General features: G+C 45.3%; 1 protein-coding gene across 5 annotated transcripts in view; it reads right to left on the reverse strand.

The window, feature by feature from the left end:
* STK32B (serine/threonine kinase 32B) overlaps positions 1-27,458 on the reverse strand; it is a 443,733-nt gene that overhangs the window by 307,040 nt on the left and 109,235 nt on the right. For all 5 annotated transcript variants that reach the window (XM_054484777.2, XM_054484778.2, XM_063663496.1 and 2 more), the window contains exon 3: positions 17,884-18,035. In XM_054484777.2, the coding sequence (XP_054340752.1) occupies positions 17,884-18,035 (152 nt within the window). The remainder of the gene's footprint in view (positions 1-17,883; positions 18,036-27,458) is intronic.

Genomic DNA, 27,458 nt, shown 5'->3' on the forward strand with positions numbered 1-27,458 from the left:
ACTAAACGTCAGACGCTAGGGAGACAGAGATGAATAAGGCATGGTCCCCTTCCTCAAGCGGCCCACTGCTCATGGAGAAAACACATACCCCTGCAGATAACCGTGACAGAGCTGCCTTTATGCCATAACAGGATCTGTGAGAAAGCACCACTGTCTGGGGCTGGTGTCCCGAGGAGGGCTGATGGAGGAGGTGAGGCCTGGACTATGAACTCCAAGAGGACAGGAGCTATACTGACTGTCTTCACCACTGCACCCTTAGATATTAGAACAGTGCCTGGTACCCAATAAGAGCCCAGTGAATATCGACTTAATGAATGAATTCCTGTGGAGGATGAGCAGGAGTTCTCGCAGTGAACGAAGAAGAGACGGTGTTCCAGGCAGAGGGCACAGCCTGAGCAGAGGCCTGGAGAGATGAGAACAGTAGGATGTATGACAGATCACCCACAAACCGGTTAGTATGGATGAGAACAAAAATGGCCCAAGACGGTAGTAGGGGTGGGTGTCAGGGGATGAGACTGCACATGGTGTCACAGGCTGGGTCACAGAAAGACGTTTATTCTGAGGGCTTCGGGAGCCATTGTGGTATTTTATGCAGAGGTGTGGTAGGCACAGACTTACGCTTTGATAAGACCTGTCCTGTGAAGGGCACGTGGGTGATGGGTAACTGGCTGGGCATTGAAACAGTAGTTAGGAGCCTATAGCAACAGTTCAGGCTAGGGACAATTGCTTCTGTGGAAATGACACTGCTCAGCACCTAGCAACTGTTTGTGTAGGGCTGAGAAGCTTTGTCAAAGGTTTCCCTGAGGCCTTCCAGTCTCTGTCCTCCCCCAAGTCCCTTTCCCTGCCCTCCACTGCTTCAGCCAGATCAGCTCTGCCTTCAAATACTTAATATAGTTTTATTTTAATCAAAGCTCTCAACATTTAAAATGTAGCCTCTGATTTAAGTGATTGTTTCTTGGCTTAGACTGGCATGTGGATATCTGTGTATGACTCAGTCCATCACTACTCAAAGATGATTCTAGAAACCTACACTGCCCTGAGAGCCATTTAAACTGACTCCTGACATCTGTTCTCATCCTGAGAATGTTCTTTCATTCTCTCGGTTGTTTAGGCAGTAGACAGGGACAGATGTCTCCCTCCTCCAATTTTAAACAAAACAGATTATCAGTGAGTCTAGTAAATATAGCCAATTAGGTAAGTAGAAATGGATTTTGAAAATACAGTCCGAACACATGAATGAACTACTGACCCATTAACATTCAATCAGGATGACAGTCTAATGCTAAAAACGCAAGACACATTTTCCAAAAGGCCATGTCCTCACGTCTGACACTGGAGGAGAAGGAGAGAACACGTAGTCACACGGAAAAGGGGAGCAACCTCACTTGAGGTGCTCAACCAGCCAGAGGCCAGCCTCAAAGGACAAGTGCTAACACAGGCACACCTAATTTTCCTGTGCTTCTCTTGACAGCACTTAGCAGATACTGCATATTTTACAAAGTGGAGGTGCGTGGCAACCCTGCATCAAGCACATCCATCGGTGCCATGTTTTCCAACAGCACATGCTCACTTTGTGTCTCTGTCACATTTTGATAATTCTTGGAATATTTCAACCTTTTTCATTATTATGATATTTGTTATGACAGTGATCGTTGTTTTCTCTTTTTTTTTTTTTTGAGACAGAGTCTCGCTCTGTTGCCAGGCTGGAGTGCAGTGGTGCAATCTCAGCTCACTGCAACCTCCGCCTTCCGGGTTCAAGTAATTCTCTTGCCTCAGCCTCCCAAGTAGCTGGGATTACAGGCGTGTGCCACCATGCCCAGCAAATTTTTGTATTTTTGGTAGAGACAGGGTTTCACCATGTTGGCCAGACTGGTCTGGAACTCCTGACCTCAAGTGATCCACCTGCCTCAGCCTCCCAAAGTGATCAATGATCTTTGATATTACTACTGCAATTGTTTTGGGGCATCATGAGCTGCACCCATATAAGAAGGTAAATGTAATCAATAAATGTTGTGCATGTTCTGAATGCTCCATCACTGGTCGTTCCCCTATCTCACTCCCTCCCCTTGGGTCTCCCTATTCCCTCAGACACAACAATACTGAAATTAGGCCAAGTAATAACACTACAATGGCCTCTGAGTGCTCAAGTGAAAGGAAGATTCCTGTGTCTCTCAATTTAAATCAAAAGCTAGAAATGATTAAGCTTAGTGAGGAAGGCATGTGAAAAGCCAAAATAGGTTAAAAGCTGGGGCTCTTTTGCCCAGCAGTTAGCCAAATTTTGAACGCAGAGAAAAAGTTACTGAAGGAAGTTAAAAGTGCTACTCCAGTGAACATACCAATGATAAAGAGAAACAGCCTCATTGCTGACACGGAGAAACTTTGAGTGGTCTGGATAGATAATCAAACTCGCCACAACATCCCCTTAAGCCAAAGCCTAATCCAGAGCAAGTTCCTAACTCTCTTCAATTTTATGAAGGCTGAAAGAGGTGAGGAAGCTGCAGAAGAAAAGCTGAAAGGTAGCAGAGGTTGGTTCGGGAGGTTTAAAGAGGAAAAAAACTGTTTCCAGAACATAAAAATGCAAAGTGAAGCAGAAAGTGCTGATGGAGAAGCTGTAGCAAGTTACTTAGAATATCTTGCTAAGGTCATTGACAAAGGTGGCTACACCTAACAACAGATTTTTCAATTAAACAAAACAGCCTTATACTTAAATAAGGAGGCGAACTTAATAAATGTTGTGTGTGTTCTGAATGCTCCACTCACTGGCCATCCCCCATCTCACTTCATAAAAGTATTGGAGGTAGATGCCATCTAGGACTTTAACATCTAGAAAGAATTCAATGGCTGGTTTTATTTTATTTTTTAATTTAATTTTTTTTTTTTTTGAGATGGAGTTTTGCTCTTGTTGACCAGGCTGGAGTGCAATAGCACAATCTCGGCTCACTGCAACCTCTGCTTCCTGAGTTCAAGCGATTCTCCTGCCTCAGCCTCCCAAGTAGCTGGGATTACAGGCACGCGCCAGCACACCCAGCTAATTTTGTATTTTTAGTAGAGACAGGGTTTCTCCATGCTGGTCAGGCTGGTCTTGAACTCCTCACCTCAGGTGATCTGCCTGCCTTGGGTTCCCAATGTGCTGGGATTACAGGCGTGAGCCACCATGCCCGGCCAATGCCTGGTTTTAAAGCTTCAAAACACAGGCTGACTCTTGCTAGGGGCTAATGCAGTTGGTGACTTTAAGTTGAAGCCAATGCTCACTTACCATTCAAAAAATCCCAGGGTCCTTAAGAATTTTGCTAAATCTAGTCTGCTTGTGTTCTATAAACAGAACAACAAAGCCTGGAAGACAGCACATCTGATTACAGAATGGTTTTCTAAATATTTTAAGCTCACTACTGAGAAAACAATACTACTGCTCAGAAAGCAAGATTCCTTTCAAAATATTACTGCTTGTTGACAATACACCTGGTCACTCAAGAGTTCTAATGGAGATGTACAAGACATGAATGCTGTTTTCATGCCTGCTAACATAACATCTATTCTGCAGCCCATGGATCAAGGAGTAATCTTGACCTTCACGTCTTACTATTTAAGAAGTACATTTTGGGGCTGGGCGCAGTGGCTCACATCTGTAATCCCAGCTCTTTGAGAGGCCGAGGCAGGCAGATTACCTGAGGTCAGGAGTTCGAGACCAGCCTGGCCAATATGGTGAAACCCCATCTCTACTAAAAATACAAATAGCTGGGCATGGTGGCGGCCACCTGTAGTCCCAGGTACTCAGGAGGCTGAGGCAGGAAAATCACTTGAACCCGGGAGGCAGAGGTTGCAGTGAGCCGAGATCGCGCCACTGCACTCCACCCTGGGCAACAGTGCGAGACTCTGTTTAAAAAAACAAAACAAAACAAAAAGGACATTTTGTAAGGCTACAGCTGCCAGTGATCATGATTCTGCTGATGAATCTGGGCAAAGTAAATTGAAAATCTTCTAGAAAGAATTTGCCATTCTAGATGCCATTAAGAACATCTGTGATTCACGGGAGGTCAAAATATCACCATTAACAGGAGTTTAGAAGAAATTTACTCAACCTTCAGGGGTGACTTTGAGAGGTTCAAGACTTCAGCGGAGGGAGTTACTGCAGATGTGGTGGAAGTAGCAAGAGAACTAGAATTAGAAGTAGAGCCAGAAGATATCACCGAATTGTTGCAATCTCATAACCAAACTTGAACAGGTGAGGAGTTGATTCTTATGAATGAACAAAGAAAGTAGTTCCTGAAGATGGAACCTGCTCCATATGAAGATGCCATGAATATTTTTGAATCAATAACAAAGGATTTAGAATATCACATAAACTCAGTTGAGAAATCAGCAGCAGAGTTTTAAAGGATTGACTCTATTTTTGAAAGAAGTTCTACCATAGGTAAAATGCCATCAAACAGCATCTCATGCTACAAAGAAATCTTTCGTCAAAGGAAGAGTTAATCATTGTGGCACACTTTCTTGTTGTCTTATTTTAGGAAGTTGCCACAGCAATCACTGCTCTGATCAGTCAACATCAAGGCAAGACACTCCACCAGCAAAAAGATTAAAACTTGTTGAAGACTCAGATAATCATTAGCATTTTTGGCAATAAAGTATTTTTAAATTATGGTATGTACATTGTTTTTTAGACATAATTCTATTGCAACTTAATCGACTACAGTATAGCGTAAACAACTTTTATATGCACTGAAAACCAAAAAATTGTGTGACTTGCTTTATTGTGATATTTGCTTTGTTGTGTTCTGATACTGAACCTGCAATATTTCCGACGTATGCCTGTAATGGCAGTAACAGTGGAGACCTTTATTAGTCACCTTAGGTTATCATACATAAAACCATAGATTGGGGGCCTCCAGCAATAGAAATTTATTTCTCACAGTTCTAAAAGCTGGATATCTGAGCTCAGGGTTCCAGCAGGGGCAACTTTCTTGCTGCATCCTTAATAAGCTCTCTCTCTCTCTCTCTCTGTGTCTCTCTCTGTCACTCTCCATCTTTCTCTCTTCTTTTTATAAGACCACAGTCCTATCAGATTAATGCCTCACTGTTATGACTTCATTTAGCTGTAATTACCTCTTAAAGACCCTGTCTCCAGATACAGTGACATTGGGGGCTAGGGTTTCAACATATGAATTTGAGGCAGGGGGACACAATTTGGTCCATAGCAGCATCATAGCCAGCAAGAGGCAGAGCTAGGATGAGAACCTGGGAGGTCAGACTTCAAAGTGTTGAAACACTCATGCTGCTTTTCTCCCCTCACCTCTCCTCCTCTCCCACACCCATCCCACCAGGGCTCCCACTCATGGGACACCCTCACTCTCTGGGGTGTGGCTTTTCTTTCCCTCTCTCCTTTGCCTTCGTTGTCTTAAACCCAAGAGAGTAAAACAGCTTTGCATTACAACAAGTGAAAATATTGCACTTGACAACTCCACTTGGGTTATCACAGGCTTAGGAGCACAAATCATTCATTCTTTAGAGGCAAAAATTGCTATGAAAATTAATCAATGCAGGCCTTTGCCTCTGCCAACTGTAGAGCATGTCAGCAAAAAAGAATAACGAGAAGGTGTACAGTCAGGGTTTCCAAGGCTGCAGTAATTCACCCTCCATGTAATGCGATGAAAAGCTGATGTATCATTGATATAAAGTGGTGGTGTCATTATGACCCCGACAGGCAATTCCACACTGTGTCCTCTTCCTGTTGGGGTGAGAGAGGCCACCAAAGAGAAGCACAGCTAGAAGAGATCCATCAGGGAAGAGGTAGGGTGTGGTACCAAGCAGGGAGGGGCCAGGGCCCCATCACAGCAGCTGTGGTAGAGGGGTGACCAGAGTGGGCCATGAAGCCAGACAGCCTGGCTTCATGTCCCATCTCCGCCACTTACTAGTGGCATGACTCAGTTGCCCCATCTATAAAATGGAACCAAAAATAGTAGGATAATAGTAGGAAATGAAAATAGCTGTTGGGAGAATTAAAGAAGTTCAGTAGGACACATATCAAGTGCCCAGGAGATGTTAGTGGCCAGCCATCTGTAAGAACTGGAAGCATTAGGACATGGTGGGTCTGTCTGAGTCTGAATTGCAAATCACATGGTTCAGGCAAGATAGCGAACTGCTTGGGGCCCTGCTTTCTGTCTCTGAGAAATGAGCAGGGCTGATATGGAGTCTCCTGGACAAGGACATGGCATGTGGGCAGCAGGCACCAGTCCTGGGGCCGCACAGACTCTACTTGTTTTCTTCTGGAAACAGCTCCGAATTTCCCTCTGGAGAGCTCCTTCCCTCATTGCCTGTCCATGAGACTCAATGGGACAAACCTCCTGCACCATCCTCCACTGTGTCAGGAATGGGCGCGTGACCAGAGCCAGGTCTGTCACTGCCCACAAGCCTCAGCCTCTGCTGGGGCTGTTCAGCTGGCAGGAGAAATGGGACCTGCCAGGGCTCAGTGACTCGTGGCTCTGAAAATAAAGCTAACACAGGGGAAAGCAAAAGAAGACAGCGCAAGACCAACATCAGCTCTCAGTCTAAATGTTTTAGTTATAAAAGCCAATTCCCTTTTGTGCTTTAACAAGTTTAGGTTTTTCTCCTTCATAACAAAATAAATCCTGACCCCTGTAGTGTGCAAAGTTCTGAGTACTGACCAATGATCTGGTGACCTTTCTCCTTTTAACTTGTAGCTTGAAGGGCCATCGTCTATCAATCTACCTATCAATCATCTATTTATCTATCATCTATTTATTTATTAATCATCTATCATCTATATCTATCATCTGTTAATCTAGTCTATCATTTATCTATCATCTAATATATCCATCTATCATTTGTCTATCATCTATGTATTTATCTATCATCTATGCATCATACATATAGGCATGTATAGATGATAATTGGTGGATACTATATAAATAAGTGATAGATACACCTATTTATCTGATATGGCTGATATGGTTTGGCTGTGTCCCCACCCAAATCTCATCTTGAATTATAATCCCCATAATCCCCATGTGTCATGGGAGGAACCCAGTGGGATGTATTTGAATCATGGGGCAGCTTCCCCTGTGCTGTTCTCGTGATAGTGAGTGAGTGAGTTCTCACAAGACCTCATGGTTTTATAGGCATCTGGCATTTTCCCAACTGGCACTCACTCCATCCTGCTGCCCTGTGAAGAAGGTGGCTGCTTCTCCTTTGCCTTCTGCCACGATTGTAAGTTTCCTGAGGCTTCCCCAGCAATGCAGAACTGAGAGTAAGTTAAACCTCTTGTCTTTATAAATTATCCAGTCTCAGATATTTCTTCATAGCAGCGTGAGAACTGATGAATACAGTACATTTGTACCGAGATAGTAGGGCGCCGCTAAAAGGACACCCAAAAATTTGGAAGCAACTTTGTAACTGGGCAACAGGCAGAGGTTGCAACAGATTGCAGGGCTCAGAAGAAGACAGGAAGATGTGGGAAAGTTGGAAACTCCTAGAGACATGTTGGTTTTGCCCAAAATGCTGATAGTGATATGGGCAATTAAGTCCAGGCTGACATAGTCTCAGATGGAGATGAGGGGCCTGTTGGGAACTGGAGTAAGGTCACTCTTGCTATGCTTTAGCAAAGAGACTGTCAGCATGTTGCCCTTGCCCTAGAGATCTGTGGAACTTTGAACTTCAGAGAGATGATTCAGGGTATCTGGCAGAAGAAATTTCTAAGCAGCAAAATGTTCAAGAGGATGCAGAGCATAAACGTTTGGAAAATTTGCACACCGACAACGTGACAGAAAAGAAAAACCCATTTTCTGGGAAGAAAATCAATGAGGCTGTAGAAATTTGCATAAGTAATGAGGAGCCAAATGCTGATCACCAAGACAATGGGGAAAATGTCTCCAGGACATGTCAGAGACCTTCACAGCAGCCCCTCCCATCACAGGCCCAGAGGCCTACAGGGGAAAAATGGTTTCATGGGCTAGGCCCAGGGCCTTGTTTTTTGTGCAGTCTTGAAAGTTGATGACCTGTGTCCCAGCTGTAGCTTAAAAAGGCCAAAGTTCAGCTCAGGCTGTTGCTTCAGAGGGTGCAAGCCCCAAGCCTTGGTGGCTTACATGTGGTGTTGGGCCTACAGATGCATAGAAATCAAGAATTGAGGTTTGTGAACCTCTGCCTAGATTTCAGAGGATGTATAGAAACACTTGGATGTCCAAGCAGAAGTCTGCTGCAGGGACAGAGCCCTCATGGAGAATCTCTGCTAGGGCAGTGCAGAAGGGAAATGTGGGAGCAGAGCCCCCACACAGAGTCCCCACTGGGGCACTGCCTAGTGGAGCTGTAAGAAGACAGCCACTGTCCTCCAGACCCCAGAATGGCAGATACACTGACAATTTGCACCATGCACCTGGAAAAGTCACAGATACTTAATGCCAGCCTGTGAAAGCAGCTGGGAAGGAGACTGTACCCTGCAAAGCCACAGAGGCAGAGCTGCCCAAGACCTGGGGAGCCCAACTCTTGCATCATCATGATCTGGATGTGAGGCATGAAGTCAAGGAGATCATTTTGGAACTTAAAGGTTTAATGACTGCTCTGTTGGATTCTGGACTTGTGTGGGGCCTCTAGCCCCCTTGTTTTGGCCAATTTCTCCCATTTGGAATGGGTATATTTACCTAATACTTGTACCCCATTGCATCTAGGAAGTAACTAACTTGCTATTGATTTTACAGGCTCATAGGTGGAAGGGACTTGCCTTGTCACAGATGAGACTTTGGACTTGGACTTTTGGGTTAATGTTGGAATAAGTTAAGACTTTGGGGGACTGTTGGGAAGGCATGATTGTGCTTTGAAATGTGAGGACATGAGATCTCGGAGGGACCAGGGGCAGAATGAGATGGTTTGGCTGTGTCCCCACTCAAGTCTCATCATGAACTGTAATCCCTATAATGCCTACATGTCATGGGAGGGACCTGGTGGGAGGTAATTAAATCACGAGGGTGGTTTCCCCCATGCTGTTCTCATGATACTGAGTTCTCACAAGATCTGATAGTTTTATAAGCATCTGGCATTTTCCCCACTGGCACTCAGTCCATCCTGCTGCCCTGTGAATAAGGTGCCAGCTTCTCCTTTGCGTTCTGTCCTGATTATAAGTTTCCTGAGGCCTCCCCAGCCATGCAGAACTGTGAGTCAATTAAACTTCTTTCCTTTATAAATTACCCAGTCTTGGGCAGTTCTTTGTAGCAGTATGAAAGTGAACTAATACACATACACACATATATAACCTCTTACGGTGAACAATATTTTTACTTACAGAAAATATACTTTCATGTCTTCTTTTCAGTTAATTCTCAAAACACTCCTAGCAGTAAACAAGGCATTATTATGTCATTATGACAAGTGAGGAAGTTGAGGCCCACAGAGTCTGAGAGGTGACTCCAAAGTCAAGCAGTAGGCTAACCCCTTTCTTACTTATGATGGAAATAAAATAAAAGCCACCAGAGGCTCACATTTGCAGATAATTTTCTTATATACCCAGCCCTCTCATGTAACCAAACAGCATCTGTCACTAATCCGTTAGTGTCTTGGGGACCATGAAGAGAGGATTAACAAATGGTGCCTAAGGCTGGGCACAGTGGCTCATGCTTGTAATCCCAGTACTTTGGGAGGCTGAGGTGGGCAGATGACCTGAGGTCAGGAGTTTGAGACCAGCCTGGCCAACGTGGTGAAATCCTGTCTTTACTAAGAACACAAAAATTAGCTGGGTATGGTGTCAGGTGCCTGTAATCCCAGCTATTTGGGAGTTTGAGGCACGAGAATCACTTAAACCTTGGAGGTGTACGTTGCAGTGAGCCAAGATTGCACCACTGCACTCCAGCCTGGCTGACAACAGTGAAACTCCATCTTAAACAAACAAACAAACAAAAATGATGGCCGAATAGGAACAGCTCCAGTCTATAGCTCCCAGCGTGAGCAACACAGAAGACAGGTGATTTCTGCATTTCCAACTGAGGTACCGGGTTCATCTCACTGGGGAGTGCCGGACAGTGGGTGCAGGACAGTGGATGCAGTGCACCATGCGTGCATCGAAGCAGGGCGAGACATCGCCTCACCCGGGAAGCGCAAGGGGTCAGGGAACTCCCTTTCCTAGTCAAACAAAGGGGTGACAGACAGCACCTGGAAAATCGGGTCACTCCCACCCTAATACTGTGCTTTTCCAATGGGTTTAACAAACAGCACACCAGGAGATTATATCCTGTACCTGGCTCAGAGGGTCCTACACCCATGAAAACTCACTCATTGCTAGCACAGCAGTCTGAGATCAAACTGCAAGGCTGCAGCGAGCTGGGGGAGGGGCTCCCGCCATTGCTCAGGCTTGAGTAGGTAAACGAAGCAGCCGGGAAGCTCGAACTGGATGGAGCCCACTACAGCTCAAGGAGGCCTGCCTGCCTCTGTAGGCTCCGCCTCTGGGGGCAGGGCACAGACAAACAAAAGGCAGCCGTTACCTCTGCAGACTTAAATGTCCCAGTCTGACAGCTTTGAAGAGAGTAGTGGCTCTCCCAGCACGCAGCTTGAGATATGAGAACGGGCAGACGGCCTCCTTAAGTGGGTCCCTGATCCCCGAGTAGCCTAACTGGGAGGCACCCCCCAGTAGGGGCGGACTGACACCTCACACAGCCGGGTACTCCTCTGAGACAAAACTTCCAGAGGAACGATCAGGCAGCAGCATTTGCGGTTCACCAATACCTGCTGTTCTGCAGCCACCGCTGCTGATACCCAGGCAAACAGGGTCTGGAGTGGACCTCTAGCAAACTCCAACAGACCTGCAGCTGAGGGTCCTGAGTGTTAGAATGAAAACTAAAAAACAGAAAGGACATCCACAACAAAAACCCATCTGTACATCACCATCATCAAAGACCAAAGGTAGATAAAACCACAAAGATGGGGAAAAAACAGAGCAGAAAAACTGGAAACTCTAAAAAGCAGAGCGCCTCTCCTCCTCCAAAGGAACGCAGCTCCTCACCAGCAACGGAACAAAGCTAGATGGAGAATGACTTTGTCGAGTTGAGAGAAGAAGGCTTCAGAAGATCAAACTACTCCAAGCTAAAGAAGGAAGTTTGAACCAATGGCAAAGAAGTTAAAAACCTTGAAAAAAAATTAGACAAATGGCTAACTAGAATAACCAATGCAGACAAGTCCTGAAAGGACCTGAAGGAGCTGAAAACCACGGCATGAGAACTACGTGACGAATGCACAAGCCGCAGTAACCGATGCGATCAACTGGAAGAAGGTATCAGTGATGGAAGATGAAATGAATGAAATGAAGGGTGAAGAGAAGTTTAGAGAAAAAAGAATAAAAAGAAACGAGAAAGCCTCCAACAAATATGGGACTATGTGAAAAGACCAAATCTACGTCTCATTGCTGTACCTGAAAGTGACAGGGAGAATGGAACCAAGTTGGAAAACACTCTGCAGGATATTATCCAGGAGAACTTCCCCAATCTAGCAAGGCAGGCCAACATTCAGATTCAGGAAATACAGAGAACGCCACAAAGATACTCCTCGAGAAGAGCAACTCCAAGACACATAATTGTCAGATTCACCAAAGTTGAAATGAAGGAAAAAGTGTTAAGGGCAGCCAGAGAGAAAGGTTGGGTTACCCACAAAGGGAAGCCCATCAGACTAACAGCGGATCTCTCGGCAGAAACTCTACAAGCCAGAAGAGAGTGGGGGCCAATATTTAACATTCTTAAAGAAAAGAATTTTCCACCCAGCATTTCATATCCAGCCAAACTAAGCTTCATAAGGGAAGGAGAAATAAAATACTTTACAGACAAGCAAATGCTGAGAGATTTTGTCACCACCAGGCCTGCCCTAAAAGAGCTCCTGAAGGGAGCACTATACATGGAAAGGAACAACCGGTACCAGCCACTGCAAAAACATGCCAAATTGTAAAGACCATCGAGGCTAGGAAGAAACTGCATCAACTAACGAGCAAAATAACCAGCTAACATCATAACGACAGGATCAAATTCACACATAACAATATTAACCTTAAATGTAAATGGGCTAAATGCTCCAATTAAAAAACACAGACTGGCAAATTGGATAAAGAGTCAAGACATATCAATGTGCTGTATTCAGGAAACCCATCTCACATGCAGAGACACACATGGGCTCAAAATAAAGGGAGGGAGGAAGATCTACCAAGCAAATGGAAAACAAAAAAAGGCAGGGTTTGCAATCCTAGTCTTGGATAAAACAGACTTTAAACCAACAAAGATCAAAAGAGACAAAGAAGGCCATTACATAATGGTAAAGGGATTAATTCAACAAGAAGAACTAACTACCCTAAATATATATGCACACAATACAGAAGCACCCAGATTCATAAAGCAAGTCCTTAGTGACCTACAAAGAGACTTAGACTCCCACATAATAATAATGGGAGACTTTAACACCCCACTGTCAACATTAGACAGATCAACAAGACAGAAAGTTAACAAGGATATCCAGGAATTGAACTCAGCTCTGCACCAAGCGGACCTAATAGACATCTACAGAACTCTCCACCCCAAATCAACAGAATATACATTCTTTTCAGCACCACAGCACACCTATTCCAAAACTGACCACATAGTTGGAGGTAAAGCACTCCTCAGCAAATGTAAAAGAACAGAAATTGTAACCAACTGTCTCTCACACCACAGTGCAATCAAACTAGAACTCAGGATTAAGAAACTCGCTCAAAACGGCTCAGCTACATGGAAACTGAACAACCTGCTCCTGAATGACTCCTGGGTACATACCGAAATGAAGGCAGAAATAAAGACATTCTTTGAAACCAACAAGAACAAAGACATAACATACCAGAATCTCTGGGACACATACAAAGCAGTGTGTAGAGGGAAATTTACAGCACTAAATGTCCACAAGAGAAAGCAGGAAAGATCGAAAATTGACACCCTAACATCACAATTAAAAGAACTAGAAAAGCAAGAGCAAACACATTCAAAAGCTAGCAGAAGGCAAGAAATAACTAAAATCAGAGCAGAACTGAAGGAAATAGAGACACAAAAAACCCTTCAAAAAATTAATGAATCCAGGAGCTGGTTTTTTGAAAGATCAACAAAATTGATAGACTGCTAGCAAGACTAATAAAGAAGAAAAGAGAGAAGAATCAAACAGACACAATAAAAAATGATAAAGGGGATATCACCACTGATCCCACAGAAATACAAACTACCATCAGAGAATACTATAAACAGCTCTACGCAAATAAACTAGAAAATCTAGAAGAAATGGATAAATTCCTTGACACATACACCCTCTGAAGACTAAATCAGGAAGAAGTTGAATCTCTGAATAGACGAATAACAGGCTCTGAAATTGAGGTAATAATTAATAGCCTACCAACCAAAAAAAGTCCAGGACCAGATGGATTCACAGCCAAATTCTACCAGAGGCACAAGGAGGAGCTGGTACCATTCCTTCTGAAACTATTCCAATCAATAGAAAAAGAGGGACTCCTCCCTAACTCATTTTATGAGACCAGCATCATCCTGATACCAAAGCCTGGCAGAGACACAACCAAAAAAGAGAATTTTAGACCAATATCCTTGATGAACATTGATGCAAAAATCCTCAATAAAATACTGGCAAACCGAATCCAGCAACACATCAAAAAGCTTATCCACCATGATCAAGTGGCCTTCATCCCTGGGATGCAAGGCTGGTTCAACATACGAAAATCAATAAACATAATCCAGCATATAAACAGAACCAAAGACAAAAACCACATGATTATCTCAATAGATGCAGGAAAGGCCTTTGACAAAATTCAACAACCCTTCATGCTAAAAACTCTCAATAAGTTAGGTATTGATGGGACGTATCTCAAAATAATAAGAGCTATCTGTGACAAACCCACAGCCAGTATCATACTGAATGGGCAAAACCTGGAAGCATTTCCTTTGAAAACTGGCACAAGACAGGGATGCCCTCTCTCACCACTCCTATTCAACATAGTGTTGGAGGTTCTGGCCAGGGCAATCAGGCAGGAGAAGGAAATAAAGGGTATTCAATTAGGAAAAGAGGAAGTCAAATTGTCCCTGTTTGCAGATGACATCATTGTATATCTAGAAAACCCCATTGTCTCAGCCCAAAATCTCCTTAAGCTGATAAGCAACTTCAGCAAAGTCTCGGGATACAAAAGCAATGTGCAAAAATCACAAGCATTCTTATACACCAATAACAGACAAACAGAGAGCCAAATCATGAGTGAACTCCCATTCACAATTGCTTCAAAGAGAATAAAATACTTAGGAATCCAACTTACAAGGGATGTGAAGGACCTCTTCAAGGAGAACTACAAACCACTGCTCAAGGAAATAAAAGAGGATACGAACAAATGGAAGAACATTCCATGCTCATGGGTAGGAAGAATCAATATCATGAAAATGGCCATACTGCCTAAGGTAATTTATAGATTCAATGCCATCCCCATCAAGCTACCAATGACTTTCTTCACAGAATTGGAAAAAACTACTTGCAAGTTCATATGGAACCAAAAAAGAGCCCGCATCGCCAAGTCAATCCTAAGCCAAAAGAACAAAGCCGGAGGCATCATGCTACCTGACTTCAAACTATACCACAAGGCTACAGTAACCAAAACGGCATGGTACTGGTACCAAAACAGAGATATAGATCACTGGAACAGAGCCCTCAGAAATAATGCCACATATCTACAACCATCTGATCTTTGACAAACCTGACAAAAACAAGCAATGGGGAAAGGATTCCCTATTTAATAAATGGTGCTGGGAAAACTGGCTAGCCATATGTAGAAAGCTGAAACTGGATCCCTTCCTTACACCTTATACAAAAATTAATTCAAGATGGATTAAAGACTTAAATGTTAGACCTAAAACCATAAAAACCCTAGAAGAAAACTAGGCAATACCATTCAGGACATAGGCATGGGCAAGGACTTCATGTCTAAAACACCAAAAGCAATGGCAACAAAAGCCAAAATTGACAAATGGGATCTAATTAAACTAAAGAGCTTCTGCACAGCAAAAGAAACCACCATCAGAGTGAACAGGCAACCTACAGAATGGGAGAAAATTTTCGCAACCTACTCATCTGACAAAGGGCTAATATCCAGAATCTACAATGAACTCAAACACATTTACAAGAAAAAAACAAACAACCCCATCAAAAAGTGGGCGAAGGATATGAACAGACACTTCTCAAAAGAAGACATTTATGCAGCCAAAAGACACAGGAAAAAATGCTCATCATCACTGGTCATCAGAGAAATACAAATCAAAACCACAATGAGATACCATCTCACACCAGTTAGAATGGTGATCATTAAAAAGTCAGGAAACAACAGGTGCTGGAGAGGATGTGGAGAAATAGGAACACTTTTACACTGTTGGTAGGACTGTAAACTAGTTCAACCGTTGTGGAAGTCAGTGTGGCGATTTCTCAGGGATCTAGAACTAGAAATACCATTTGACCCGGCCATCCCATTACTGGGTATATACCCAAAGGATTATAAATCATGCTGCTATAAAGACACATGCACACGTATGTTTATTGCGGCACTATTCACAATAGCAAAGACTTGGAACCAACCCAAATGTCCAACAATGATAGACTGGATTAAGAAAATGTGGCACATATACACCATGGAATACTATGCAGCCATAAAAAATGATGAGTTCATGTCCTTTGTAGGGACATGGACGAAGCTGGAAACCATCATTCTCAGCAAACTGTCGTGAGGACAAAAAACCAAACACCGCATGTTCTCACTCATAGGTGGGAATTGAACGATGAGAACACATGGACACGGGAAGGGGAATATCACACACCGGGGACTGTTGTGGGGTCGGGGGAGCGGGGAGGGATAGCAGTAGGAGATATACCTAATGTTAAATGACGAGTTAATGGGTGCAGCACACCAACATGTCACATGTATACATATGTAACAAACCTGCACATTGTGCACATGTACCCTAAAACTTAAAGTATAATAATAAAATAAAATAAAAGGTGCCTAAGTAAAGGCTGCTCCAACACATTCCTCTCCTTTAACATACATCATACAAGCTCCACTAGGCATCTGATCTTCTTAGTCCACCTTAAGGAGTCCCACCTGAAAAACTTCAGGTTCAAAGATAATCATCTCAGCAGTATTTACATTGGCAAAATAATTAGAAACAGACCAAGTAACCTACATGACAGAATGAAGTTTGATTAGATGGCTTATTGTGCTTTTCCTTAGTGGAATATTATGTAGCCATTAAAAATGATTTACAAAGAGTTTGCAGTAATAAGGGGATAGTGCTCCTGCCAGATATTAATTCAGAAAATAAAACAGAATGCAAAATTTCTCTGAATGTTTACATATCAATAACACATACAGCTATATGTTATTGATATGAAAAAAAATACAAGAAAAGGAGTATAAAAATAATTACACACCAAAATTTAATCTGAGCCTGAAGAGCTTCTGGGTAATTATTATTTTCTTACGTATTTTATTTTCTATATTTTGCCAGGAACATATGTTGCTGTTCGGACTAAAGATTTACTTTAGAAAATTCCCTTGCATAGCAATAAAAACACGACGGGGTTTATTTCTCCCAAACAATCAAAGTGTTTAGATCACTGCAAAGAGACACGAAGAACTCTCAGTGGATACTGAGACTCCAGCAGACAAGATTTGGTTTGGGTTTTCTCCATGGCAATGCCCACGTCTGTGGCACCTGGCACGCACACCTTGATTTTCTCAGATGCGACAATCTGTGTTCCTCTTTGTTCTCCTATGATCCAATGTTCAAAGTGCTTCTAAGTGTGCAGGGCAACTGAAATCAGTGGTGGTAAAGTATGTGCAAAGCTAGACTTACCCCTCCAGGGCGGCCATCCCAACTCTTAAGGTCAGTGGGTCAACTGAGCCACTGAATGAAACAGTCAGAATGTGTTTCCTAAAGCGGCCTGTCCTCCCTCTCCCCTTCAACACAATCCAGCTTAGGAAACATTTGCTAAGTCCCTCCAATGTGTCAGATACTGTGTTAGACTCCCCAGAAACAAGCAATTTCTGTGTGAGGACAGAGAAGTAACCCAATAACCTGGGTTCACTGTGATAAAGATGGCGTTAGGTCAAACACAGGACAAGACTGAGGTCATGAGGGGCACTCAGCTGGCCTGTGGGTCTTCAAGGGCTCTTGACCTAAGGGTTTCCTAAGCTGGGTGCCAGGAATGCACAGGTGTTGGTTAGGGGACACTGGAGAAGGGGACATGAGTGTTTTAGGAAGGTATTTCACATGCAAAAGCACAGAAGCAGGGAACCACCAACAGGATGTGTTTCTAGGATGCAAATTTAAAGTGAAGATAATAGCCAAGGATGGGTTGGAGTGAAAGTTCTGAAACATGGGTCATGGCAGGTTTTGGGGGCCGGATAGAGAATTCCGAATTTGGTACGTCGTGATGGGCAGCCATCTGTACTGAAGTAGAATACTGGTTCCCAGTTGCCCTTCCTGCCATCAGCTGTATGGCTGTGACTTTCTGAAACACTGAGCTCCCCAATCCCTTTAGTAGCCTATCTTCGGCATTCTCTTATAACGTTCCACATATCTTCTCAAATACACAAAACACTTCTCCATTTATTTTCAACTCTGATTCATCAGATAAAAGGACAGAATTAAAATGAAAATGAAGCATATGCCTAAAGACTTCATCAGAAAATGTACTCTACAAAATACTTAAGAATAACTGAACCCAGAAAATTTCATCCCTTTCTCTTTACAATGTGGAAGAGACCTTCTAGCAGAGCCAAATTTGCATTTGGCTCCCCACAGAGGAACCCACAGGAGCCCTGGATGGAGCCACACTCACCACAGATTGACCAGGAAGGGGTGCTCCAGCCCTTGCATGATCTGCAGCTCCCGGAAGACATTCCGAACCTCATCCCTCTCGATGCACTTCTGCTTGTTCATGTACTTCATTGCATACATTTTCTTAGTGTCTCTCTTCTGCACGATGCATACCTGAGCGACAGCCAAAGGAGAGAACAGTCAGGCCAACAATGGAAAAGGAAGACAAAGGAGAAAAGTCACCCCGCACTGCATTTTTACTTCTGGATTCACGTCCCTGTTGTTAAAATCTGCTAGCGGAGCAGCTCTGCTAAGTTAGGCACAACCTCTCTGCATCTGCAGAATGGAGGAGTTGGACCAGATTCATCCGTTTATTAAATTTTTACATGAGCATTGGCCGTGTACTAAGTGCTGAAAGAGGAGATGCAAACACAGAAGATGGAAGAAGCAGGCCTGCCCTCAGGGGGCTCACAGCCCATGAGGAAAATAGATAAAAGCAAAAAGCACCAGTGACTATAACCCTGACATGTGTGGCGTGCACAAGTGTTGCAGACTCTGTCTGTGCTCACCTGAATCTCCTCACCTTTCCCACTTCTGCACCCACCTGCCTGACTTCCATCCACCAGTCCTGCATTTCTCTCCCTGAGGACTCTCTTTTGCCAGTAGGGCCCACTTTGCCGCCCATGTAGCAGACCAGCCAAGCCAGGGAATTAATATCCTCAGAGCAACACTCGATCCACGACTGTTAGAAACTGGAGTATCAGTTCCCCCACTCCCTTGCCCGTCACCTGGGATGAGACTGAGGCCAGTGTTTACACTGGCTCCCGGAGTTTTAAGTTTGCCCAGCCCCACAGTGGGGTAACAAGCTTAACAGCACACCCTTTCCTGGCTGTCTTCCTTCCTATCCTTCCCTGTGTTCTTTCTGCCTCTCCCATGCCCTGTCCTCAAATTTTTGCCTTGGAGCCTGATTCTGGGGAAACCCAAACTCAGGCACATGGGTTCTGGGGGAGCACAGGAGAAGCTGGGGACAGCTATGATGACAGTGATCCTGTATTGAGCACTTTACTGCAGGTCAGACACCGAGCAAATCATCTCCTTGATCATCTCACTGAATCCCTATAAGAACCTTATGGATAAAGCATGAGAAAGCTGTAGCCCCAAGTGTACTAATTAACTTGTTCAGAGTTCAACAAACAACCAAGTGGCAGGGTGGGCGTTCAAATCCATGAGGCCTGGACTTTTGAGTGACTGCCTTACCTGGGGGCAGTTGGGGGCAGGGTGGGAGGACAGGAGCTGTCAGAGAAGGCTCTCCACAGGATCAAAACCAGGGGGCAAGCTCTAAAGGATGGGAAGATGGTAAGGGTGAAGGAAGAGGCTTTGAGGGAAAGGGAATCCTGTAAAGGAGGGCGTGGAGCTGAGGAGACACAGCAAGCAAGGCAGGAAAAGTGAGCAGGGCTGACATGCACATGTGGCATGGACAGTTAGCAAGGATTGTATGAGCTAGTCTTCCCAACACCCCAAGGAGGGACTGTATTGGTTCCTTGGACAGTTAGCAAGGATTGTACGAGCTAGTCTTCCCAACTCCCCGAGGAGGGACTGTATTGGTTCCTTGGATGGTTAGCAAGGATTGTATGAGCTAGTCTTCCCAACACCCCAAGGAGGGACTGTATTGGTTCCTTGGACGGTTAGCAAGGATTGTACGAGCTAGTCTTCCCAACTCCCCAAGGAGGGACTGTATTGGTTCCTTGGATGGTTAGCAAGGATTCTATGAGCTAGTCTTCCCAACATCCCGAGGAGGGACTGTATTGGTTCCTTGGACGGTTAGCAAGGATTGTATGGGCTAATCTTCCCAACACCTTGAGAAGGGATTGCGTGGGTTCCTCAGGTTGCTATAACAGTACCTCAAACTGGGGGATTTAAATAACAGAAATTTATTGGCTCATAGTTCTGAGGGCTAGAAGTCCAAAACCAAGGTGTCAGCAGGGCCCTGCCCCCTCTGAAGGCTCCTGGGGTGATCCTCCCCTGCCTCTTCCAGAGTGGGGCAGCTCCAGCAACCCCTGGTGCCCTTGGCTTGCAGCTGCAGCACTTCCGTCCTAGCCTCTGTTGTCACATGGCATCCTCCCCTATGTCTCTGTGTCATTCATCTTCTTATAAGGACACCAGTCAGAGTAGACTTAGGGCCCACCCTAATCTAGTATGACTTCATCTTAACTAATTACACTTAAAATGATGCCATTTCCAAATAAGGCCACATTCTGAGGTTCCAGGAGGAGTTGAATTTGGAGGGGGTGGGACACTGTTCCATCAAGGACAATGACTATTACTATCCCCACTTTACAGGGAGAGGAAAGTGAGGCCTAGAAAGGTTTTAGTGCTTTCTCAAGGCTCAACTCAAACCCAGGCTCTCTGTCTCCCCAGCTGTCACTTTTCACCCACAGTGTGGCCTTCCTGAGAAATGGGACATGCTGGAAAACGCCAGCAATAACACTGTTGGCCTGAGGACCCAGCGAAGGAACTCGGGGTTTTCTCCTGGCATCACAGACGCTCTTCTGTTGGAAATTGGACCCCGCTCAGCTCTGACACGTTGCAAAGCTATTCAAGGCAGATACAGGACGATGGCAGAAGCCTGAATTCCAACTCCAGCTTTGGTTCTTGCTGCCTCTCTTGGCCTCAGTCTCAGCATATGTCTGAACTGAGTCAGCAAAACCCACCCGGCACCACTGGGGTGAAACTAAACAGGACCGGGAAGTGGGAGTGCCAGGCGGCACTGAGGGACGATAAATGTCAACTGCATTTCAATGTATTAGATAGCACGTTTCATGAAATCTCCAAAAAGATGTTTTTTCCACAGAGTAAAATTTGCGGCATGAGGTGGAAGGCCCACAGAACACCCATTTCCAGTAGTGAACGTGAGAATATAAAATGCAAGGAGGCAAAGGTATGACGTGCAAACATACCTCAGGGGTCCTGGCTTTGTGGGAATCCAAGCAAAGACTTCTGGAGGCCCGGGCACCAGGCCCTGAGACCCACGTCTGAAGCCAGACATGTCGTGGGAGGATAATCCCACTAATTAGAATTTGTCATCTCTCTCACTTCTCATTCGCCTTCTCAGAAGAGACAGCAGGCACTGCCTCTGCGGGGCTGGGACCTGGCTGTCAGCTGGCTGCATCGCTGTGAAAAGCTTAGGCTGGGAGAGAGTCTGTGTAGTGCCCCTGGGGCTGTGTCCCTTCAGATAAAGACATCCATGGCGCTCCTGGGTTTCAAGGGACAGCTCTCACCTCAGCTCAGAGACATTTTAGGAATTGGAAGAGACTCTCCAAAATTAAATTAAAACTGGCTTTCAAAGGAGAACTAATGATTTCAATAGAGCTTGGAAGTTTGACTTTTCAATTCAAGCAAAAGCAGGCGGTTGATACAGGATATTGGATGCAGCCTGGAAGTTTTGATTTACAAATAAGAGAGGCCAAGGATCAGGGGTCTTGGCCAGCTTGATGCAGAGACCTGAGTGTGGCTGGGATCCATTCATCATCTGGGCCTTGACTACCTCCTCGGTAAATTGAGGGCTAAGACCTCATGCTCTCTAAGGCACCTCAGAAAAATTCTATGTTTCTCAGGAACACAGAGCAAAGAGGGCTAGACCAGGAGTCAGGAGAACTGAGCTCTGGGCTTAGCCCTCTTGCAGACTATGAGTGGGGCTGTACACAGACCTCGGCCCCTCCGGACTTGCTTCCTCACTGACCAAGAAGGGTTGGTAACAACAACTTAATTAACCTGACCAGGAGATAGAGGCTAAAAAAGAAAAAAAACAAAAAAACAAAGAGCTAAGCTAAATCTAATGCACTGAGTGGAAACAAGGGTCTTCCAGGGAGTCACAGAGAGTTTGAGCTCAGGGGCTACAGCTGAGCAGGGCTTAAATTCCAGCTCTTTGCTGTGTGACCATAGGCAAGTCGCCCACCCTCTCTGAGCCTCATTCTGCTCATCGGAGCTCCTGCTGTTCAACCTGTGATAATACAGTGTGAAGCTAGCAGCCTGCAACCCGGAAAAGGGCCCACTCCAGAATCTGACCATGCTGCCACCTTAATATGAGACTTGCAGCTTCTAGAACTGGGAGAGATAAATCTTTGTTTTTTAAGACACCCAGTCTGTGGCATGTGTGATAGCAGCCCAGGCAGACTAAGACAGTGCCCTTATTTGGATGAGGGTCTTTGCAGATGTAATTAAGTTAAGGATCTCAGGATGAGATCAACCTGGATTAGGACAGGCCCAAATCAAATGACAAGCGTCCTTATAAGAGAAGGGAAGGGGAGGAGACACATCCAGGGGGGAAGGCTACGTGAGGACAGATGCAGAGGTTGGAGTGACCAATCTACAAACCAAGGAATGCCGAGGCTGGCCAGCAGCACCAGAAGCTGGGTGACAGCATGGGACAGACCCACCTTCAGAGCCTCTAGAAGGAACCTACCTTGCCCACAGCTGGATTCAAGACTTCCGGCCTTCAAAACTGTGAGATAATAAATTTCCACTGTTTTAAGCCACCCAGTTTAGGAAGAGATCACAATCTATAAGGGTCCACCACTGCCACCCTCCAGTGGCTAAATAACCTGGCCAAACACTCTGTGGTCCTCAGTTTCCTCTACTGTGAAATGGGTCTACAGAACCGGCCCTACCAGGTCCATAGTCAGGTCTCCGTGGGACAGAGTGGGAAGAGCCAGCCATAGCATGTGGCCCACGTGGGGGAGCAGGAAACACAGGCTGGTGGAGTGAGGGGTGGACTGATGCCTCGACCCAAACCCTGAGCCTCTGGCAAAGTGTCCTCTCTCCATGGGTCCCTGTAACTAGAGTGATTTCTGGTGTTTTCAGGTTTAATGTTTGGAATTTCAGAAATAGGGAGAATTCACTGATAGCTTCCAAAGTGGCCACCCTACCTCTGCCCTGGTCTCTGCAGATATCCTTTTGCCTGGTGAGAATGTCTGAAAAATCAAAGACTTAAAGCCTTCAGGGGCATTCCTTTGCCTTCAGAAAATGTTCCAGGTCAAGGTCTTGGCATTCAAAGACCTTGTCCCCTCCAACCTCTCTCTCTCTCTCCCTCACACACACACACACACACACACACACACACACATACACCCTTCACTCTATCTCAAACTCTTTAGAATTTCTTTGAAGAGTTTCTCTATCACCAACCTCTCCTGCCCTTGTTACCTCTTTCCCTGACCTACTGCCACCCAATTTACATCTTCCAGAAACTTCCCTTTAATCCTTGAAGCTGTATGCGGTGCCCTTCCCACTGAGCTGCCATAAGTCCTGTTTCTACTGTAAGGCTTGACACACTGTATTATAAACCCCCGTTTTTACCTGGCGGTCAGACTTCAAGCACCCTGCAGATAGAGGCCATGCCAACTCAGTTCCTGTTCAGGGGCTCACACATGTGAAAGTGTCACCTTCACTCATGACTCTCCGCATTAGCATATTTCACTTAGTCTGCCTGGAACACCTTCCCTGCAAGCCTTCTCCTGCCTCACTCCTTGCCCGCCACTGCCTGACCTCAATGCTTCCCCGGCCCTGACCTCCAAGTCTGAATCTTCAAAGCAGCTGAATTTCATACATGCTGGGTCTATCATGTCCCACATGGCCCGGGGCAGGTCAGTGGTCCTCAGTGACTCCATGTTTACAGTGTAGGAAGAAGTTTCCGTTCTTCCCGCTCAAAATCCCATGACAACCACGTGATTGAGGGATCTACTGAAACTGATGTAGCATTTTGGCCTCACAAGCTCACAAGTGTTCTAGAAGGAAGCTGAACACTTTTCACCAACAGCAAACTCTATCTAGGTCCTGGGAACCTTCAACTTCAAAATAGAAGAGCTAGGTCTCAAGTGGCACCTCGCCTAAGTTTGGGATCCTTGGCAGAGCTGCTCAGAGCCCTTTTCCACAGGAAATCACAGTTAATGAGGTGACAACAAGCAATTTGGCCAAAGCCACCCAAGCTGCTACTGAAAGGCGAGTACCCAATTAACATTCCTCATTAGTCTAATTCAATTAGGACCTGATGTCATCATTATTAATTACAACTTAATGGGACAAATAAATAAATGCTAGCTAGCACGGATTTCAGCTGATTTGCTGTAAGAAAGGCATGCCAAACACAGTGAGCATCAGAAATTTGGGAATGGATCCTGAGTCAGTGGAGAAGGCAGCTGGAGCATACTGAGAACCTGCAATGCACCTGCACGCGGTGGTCACAGTCCTGACTTTACAGTATATTCGGGGAGCTGACAATGTTGATTCTGCAGCACACCCAAAGCTCTGGGAGGCCCTGGGATTTTGTATTTTTCTAGATGTGCCCAGGGAAGGCTGAAGTACAGCCAGAGTTGAGAATGATTTTACTGGAATCTTCAAGAAAGTCCTTGTTTGGTGTCTTCACAGTGTCCTTTATGGTCAGGACTCTAATCACTGGTTAGCACCTCAGGCAACCCAGGCTCCAGGAGGACAGACGAGTACAGAACAGAGAGGCTAGAGCTGTGCTGGAACCCCAGGACTATGGGGTGCAAAGTCTCAAGGATCCTTTCATAGTGAGCCTGGGCTGTCCTCTTCTCATCTTGCTTACTGGGCAGCTGCGGGTCTGACTCTACCCCATCAACGGGACCTGAGGCAGACACTGCGCTAGTGCTTCTCTGTGCTGCCCACCTCTACCATCCCCCAGCTTGAGAAGCACTCAGCAAATACTGTTGAATGAATAAACAGCTACAGTGTGACATTAAAAGACGCTGGTTATGCTTGCAGGGGCAAGATTCTGGGAAATGACCGATTTGGGGTGGGCGGGGGTGGGGGGAGAAAAACAGAATTAAATATGGTTACTAAAGAGATGATCAAGCTGGCTACTATTGCTCAAATAATTCGCTGAAAGAAGACTATCTTTGGCAGATGAAGCTTTTTACTATTCAATATGCATTCTCCCCTTTTCTCCTTTATAGCAGGACCATTTACTTCAAGAAAGCAATGTGATCCCTTCTATATGCACTTACAGCCAGCAACAGCCACAGTTCTAGCCAACGAGATGTTAGTTTGCTAGACGTTTCTAGGGAAAGTCTTGCGTTCTGCATAAAAGAGAATAACTACAGATGGTCTCACCTTTTTCTCTTCTCCAACTTTCTTCCTGTCCTTCCTACCTTGAACACGGATGTAATGTCTGGAACAACAGCAGCCCCTTGTGCCCATGAGGCCAAGAAAGTCTCACAGATGCTGAATCTGCTATCGTGGAGCCACCTGCCTTCAGATTTCTTGTTATGTGAGAAAAATAAGCCCCTCTTTAAGCCACCATGAGGCAGGTTTTTTGTCCCTTGCTGCTGAGTCCAGCACAACTGATACACAAATTACGACTTTTCACAACACATAAATCCCATGTGGGCTCTGATCAATGGTGGTCTCATTGGAGGGATCAAAAGTTGGTCTCAAGAAGAATACTTATCTGGATGAATATTTCACTCAATAAACATGTATTAGGTCCATGCCATGGGCCTGGTACCATGTCAGCCATGAGGATATCTCTCTCCCCTGGGAACCCGAGGTATAATGGGATAATCAGACAATATATAGGAGTAAAGGCCAAAGTCCTTCACTGTGGATCCCCAGGCCCTAAGTGGCCTGGCCCCAGTTCCCCTCCCACTTCCCACAGTGACCTCTGCTCCTTCCCTGTACCCACCATGCTCTTCTCAGGCATCCACAGGTCTTGGGCCCTTGCCTCCTTCAGGCTGTGCTCACAGGTCATGTTACCAACTAAGCCACCTCTGACCTCCCTGTGTGAAGGGGCGAAGCCCTCCCCAGCACCCCAGCCTCCCTCTCTGCTGTGCTCCCATCACAGGACATGCTTCCTGCTTCGTCCATCCATTGTCCACTTCCCCTACTGAGTTGTGAACCCCATGACAACGGGGATTTTTCTCTTATGTTCACTGCATCATCCTCAGTGTCTGGCACATAGCAGGCACCTAGCTGATAATTGTGGCTGAATGAATGAATGAGTCATTACTATTTAGAAAACACATGGCAGAGGTGAGCACATGGGGCTAAGGGACCCCAGAAGGGGGATCCTAAACCAGATACGGGATTTGGGAAAGGCAATCTGGAAAAGGTAGCATCTGAACCTTAGCACAGTCACCCACGGTTGGTCTCATGAGGACAGAGGTGTGGGGAGGGGGAGAAGGAAGGGGGTTACCAGGAGAGGGTACAGCCTCTGTGTAAGTTCAGAGAGATGAGACATGCCATGGCACATGTTGACACATTGGTAGTTTTCTCAACTTCCTCATCGGTACAATGGGGATAAGAGTGGTATTTGCCTTAATAGGCAGTTATAAAGGCTGCATGGTAAGCCCTGAGTATGCTGTTCATTATGGTTGTGTCATCAGCATCCATCTCTCTTCTGAAGAGCACAGGACATTGTGGAGATATGCAAAGTGGCCCAAGAAGGGCCTCAGGAACGGGCTCATGGTTGTCTGGTGTGATGGTTAGTTTTCTGTGTCAACTGGGCTGCACCATGGTGCCCAGATATGTGGTCAAACATTCTGAATGTGTCTGTGCGGGTGTTTTGGGGTGAGGTTGATATTAAATTGGTGGACTTTGAAGACAGGATTGCCCTCTGTAATATGGGTGGACTTCCTCCAACCTGTTGAAGGCCTGGATGAAGTAGAAGACTGACTTCCCACGAGAGGACGGGATTCTGCGGCAGACGCCCTTCCGACCTGACCTGCAGCTCAGCTCCTTCCTGCGTCTCCAGCCTGACTGTTCATCCTAAAGATTTGGATTTGGCAGCTTCCATAATCATATAGTCAATGAAATCAATCAAACTCCAATAACATATATATATATATATATATGCTCACATGTATGTGTATATATATATTCATATATATATTCATATATATGTGTATATATATGTATATATAGTTACACCCCATTGGTTCTGTTTCACTAGAGAACCTCGAGTAAAACATCTGGTAATGAGCCAGTCGGGATTACAATTCACCTCAATTCAACTTCCTACCAGCCTAGGGAGCCACTGTAGCCACCAGTACTGGCATTTGGCATTTCTCCATAGTGCCTTAAAGAGTGAGCACACAAAGCTCAAACAGCTTGTTACTTGATTCCAAAATATGTTTCCTCAGTCAGCGTACACAGAGAGACTGCACCATGGGGCACCCCCTTGGTAAGCACAGCCCTACAGTGTCCCAGCCGTGCTCCAGCCAAGCAGGCCTGCCCATGGGGAGCTGAGAAGCAGTGTCCTCCTGCCCCTTGTCAGTGAGTTCCAGCCCGTGTTGGCCAAAGCTTGCTGGTATTCACCTGCAACATTGTACAACTGATGTCATGGAGATGAGATGACAGAGGTGAGTGATGGGGTAGGTGACAGATGGCTTGAAGGACATGTTTAAAGGGTTGGTGCTATGGGCTAAGCTGTATGTCCCCCAAATTCATATGCTGCAGTCCTAACCCCTAGCACCTCAGGATGTGACTGTATTTGGACATGGAGGCTTTGAAGAGGTAATTAAGGTAAAATGAGGTCTTTGGGTGGGCCCCAATCCAATATGACTGTGTCTTGTAACAGGAGGG

This window comes from Pongo pygmaeus, chromosome 3, assembly GCF_028885625.2.
Source record: "Pongo pygmaeus isolate AG05252 chromosome 3, NHGRI_mPonPyg2-v2.0_pri, whole genome shotgun sequence".
NCBI lineage: Eukaryota > Metazoa > Chordata > Mammalia > Primates > Hominidae > Pongo > Pongo pygmaeus.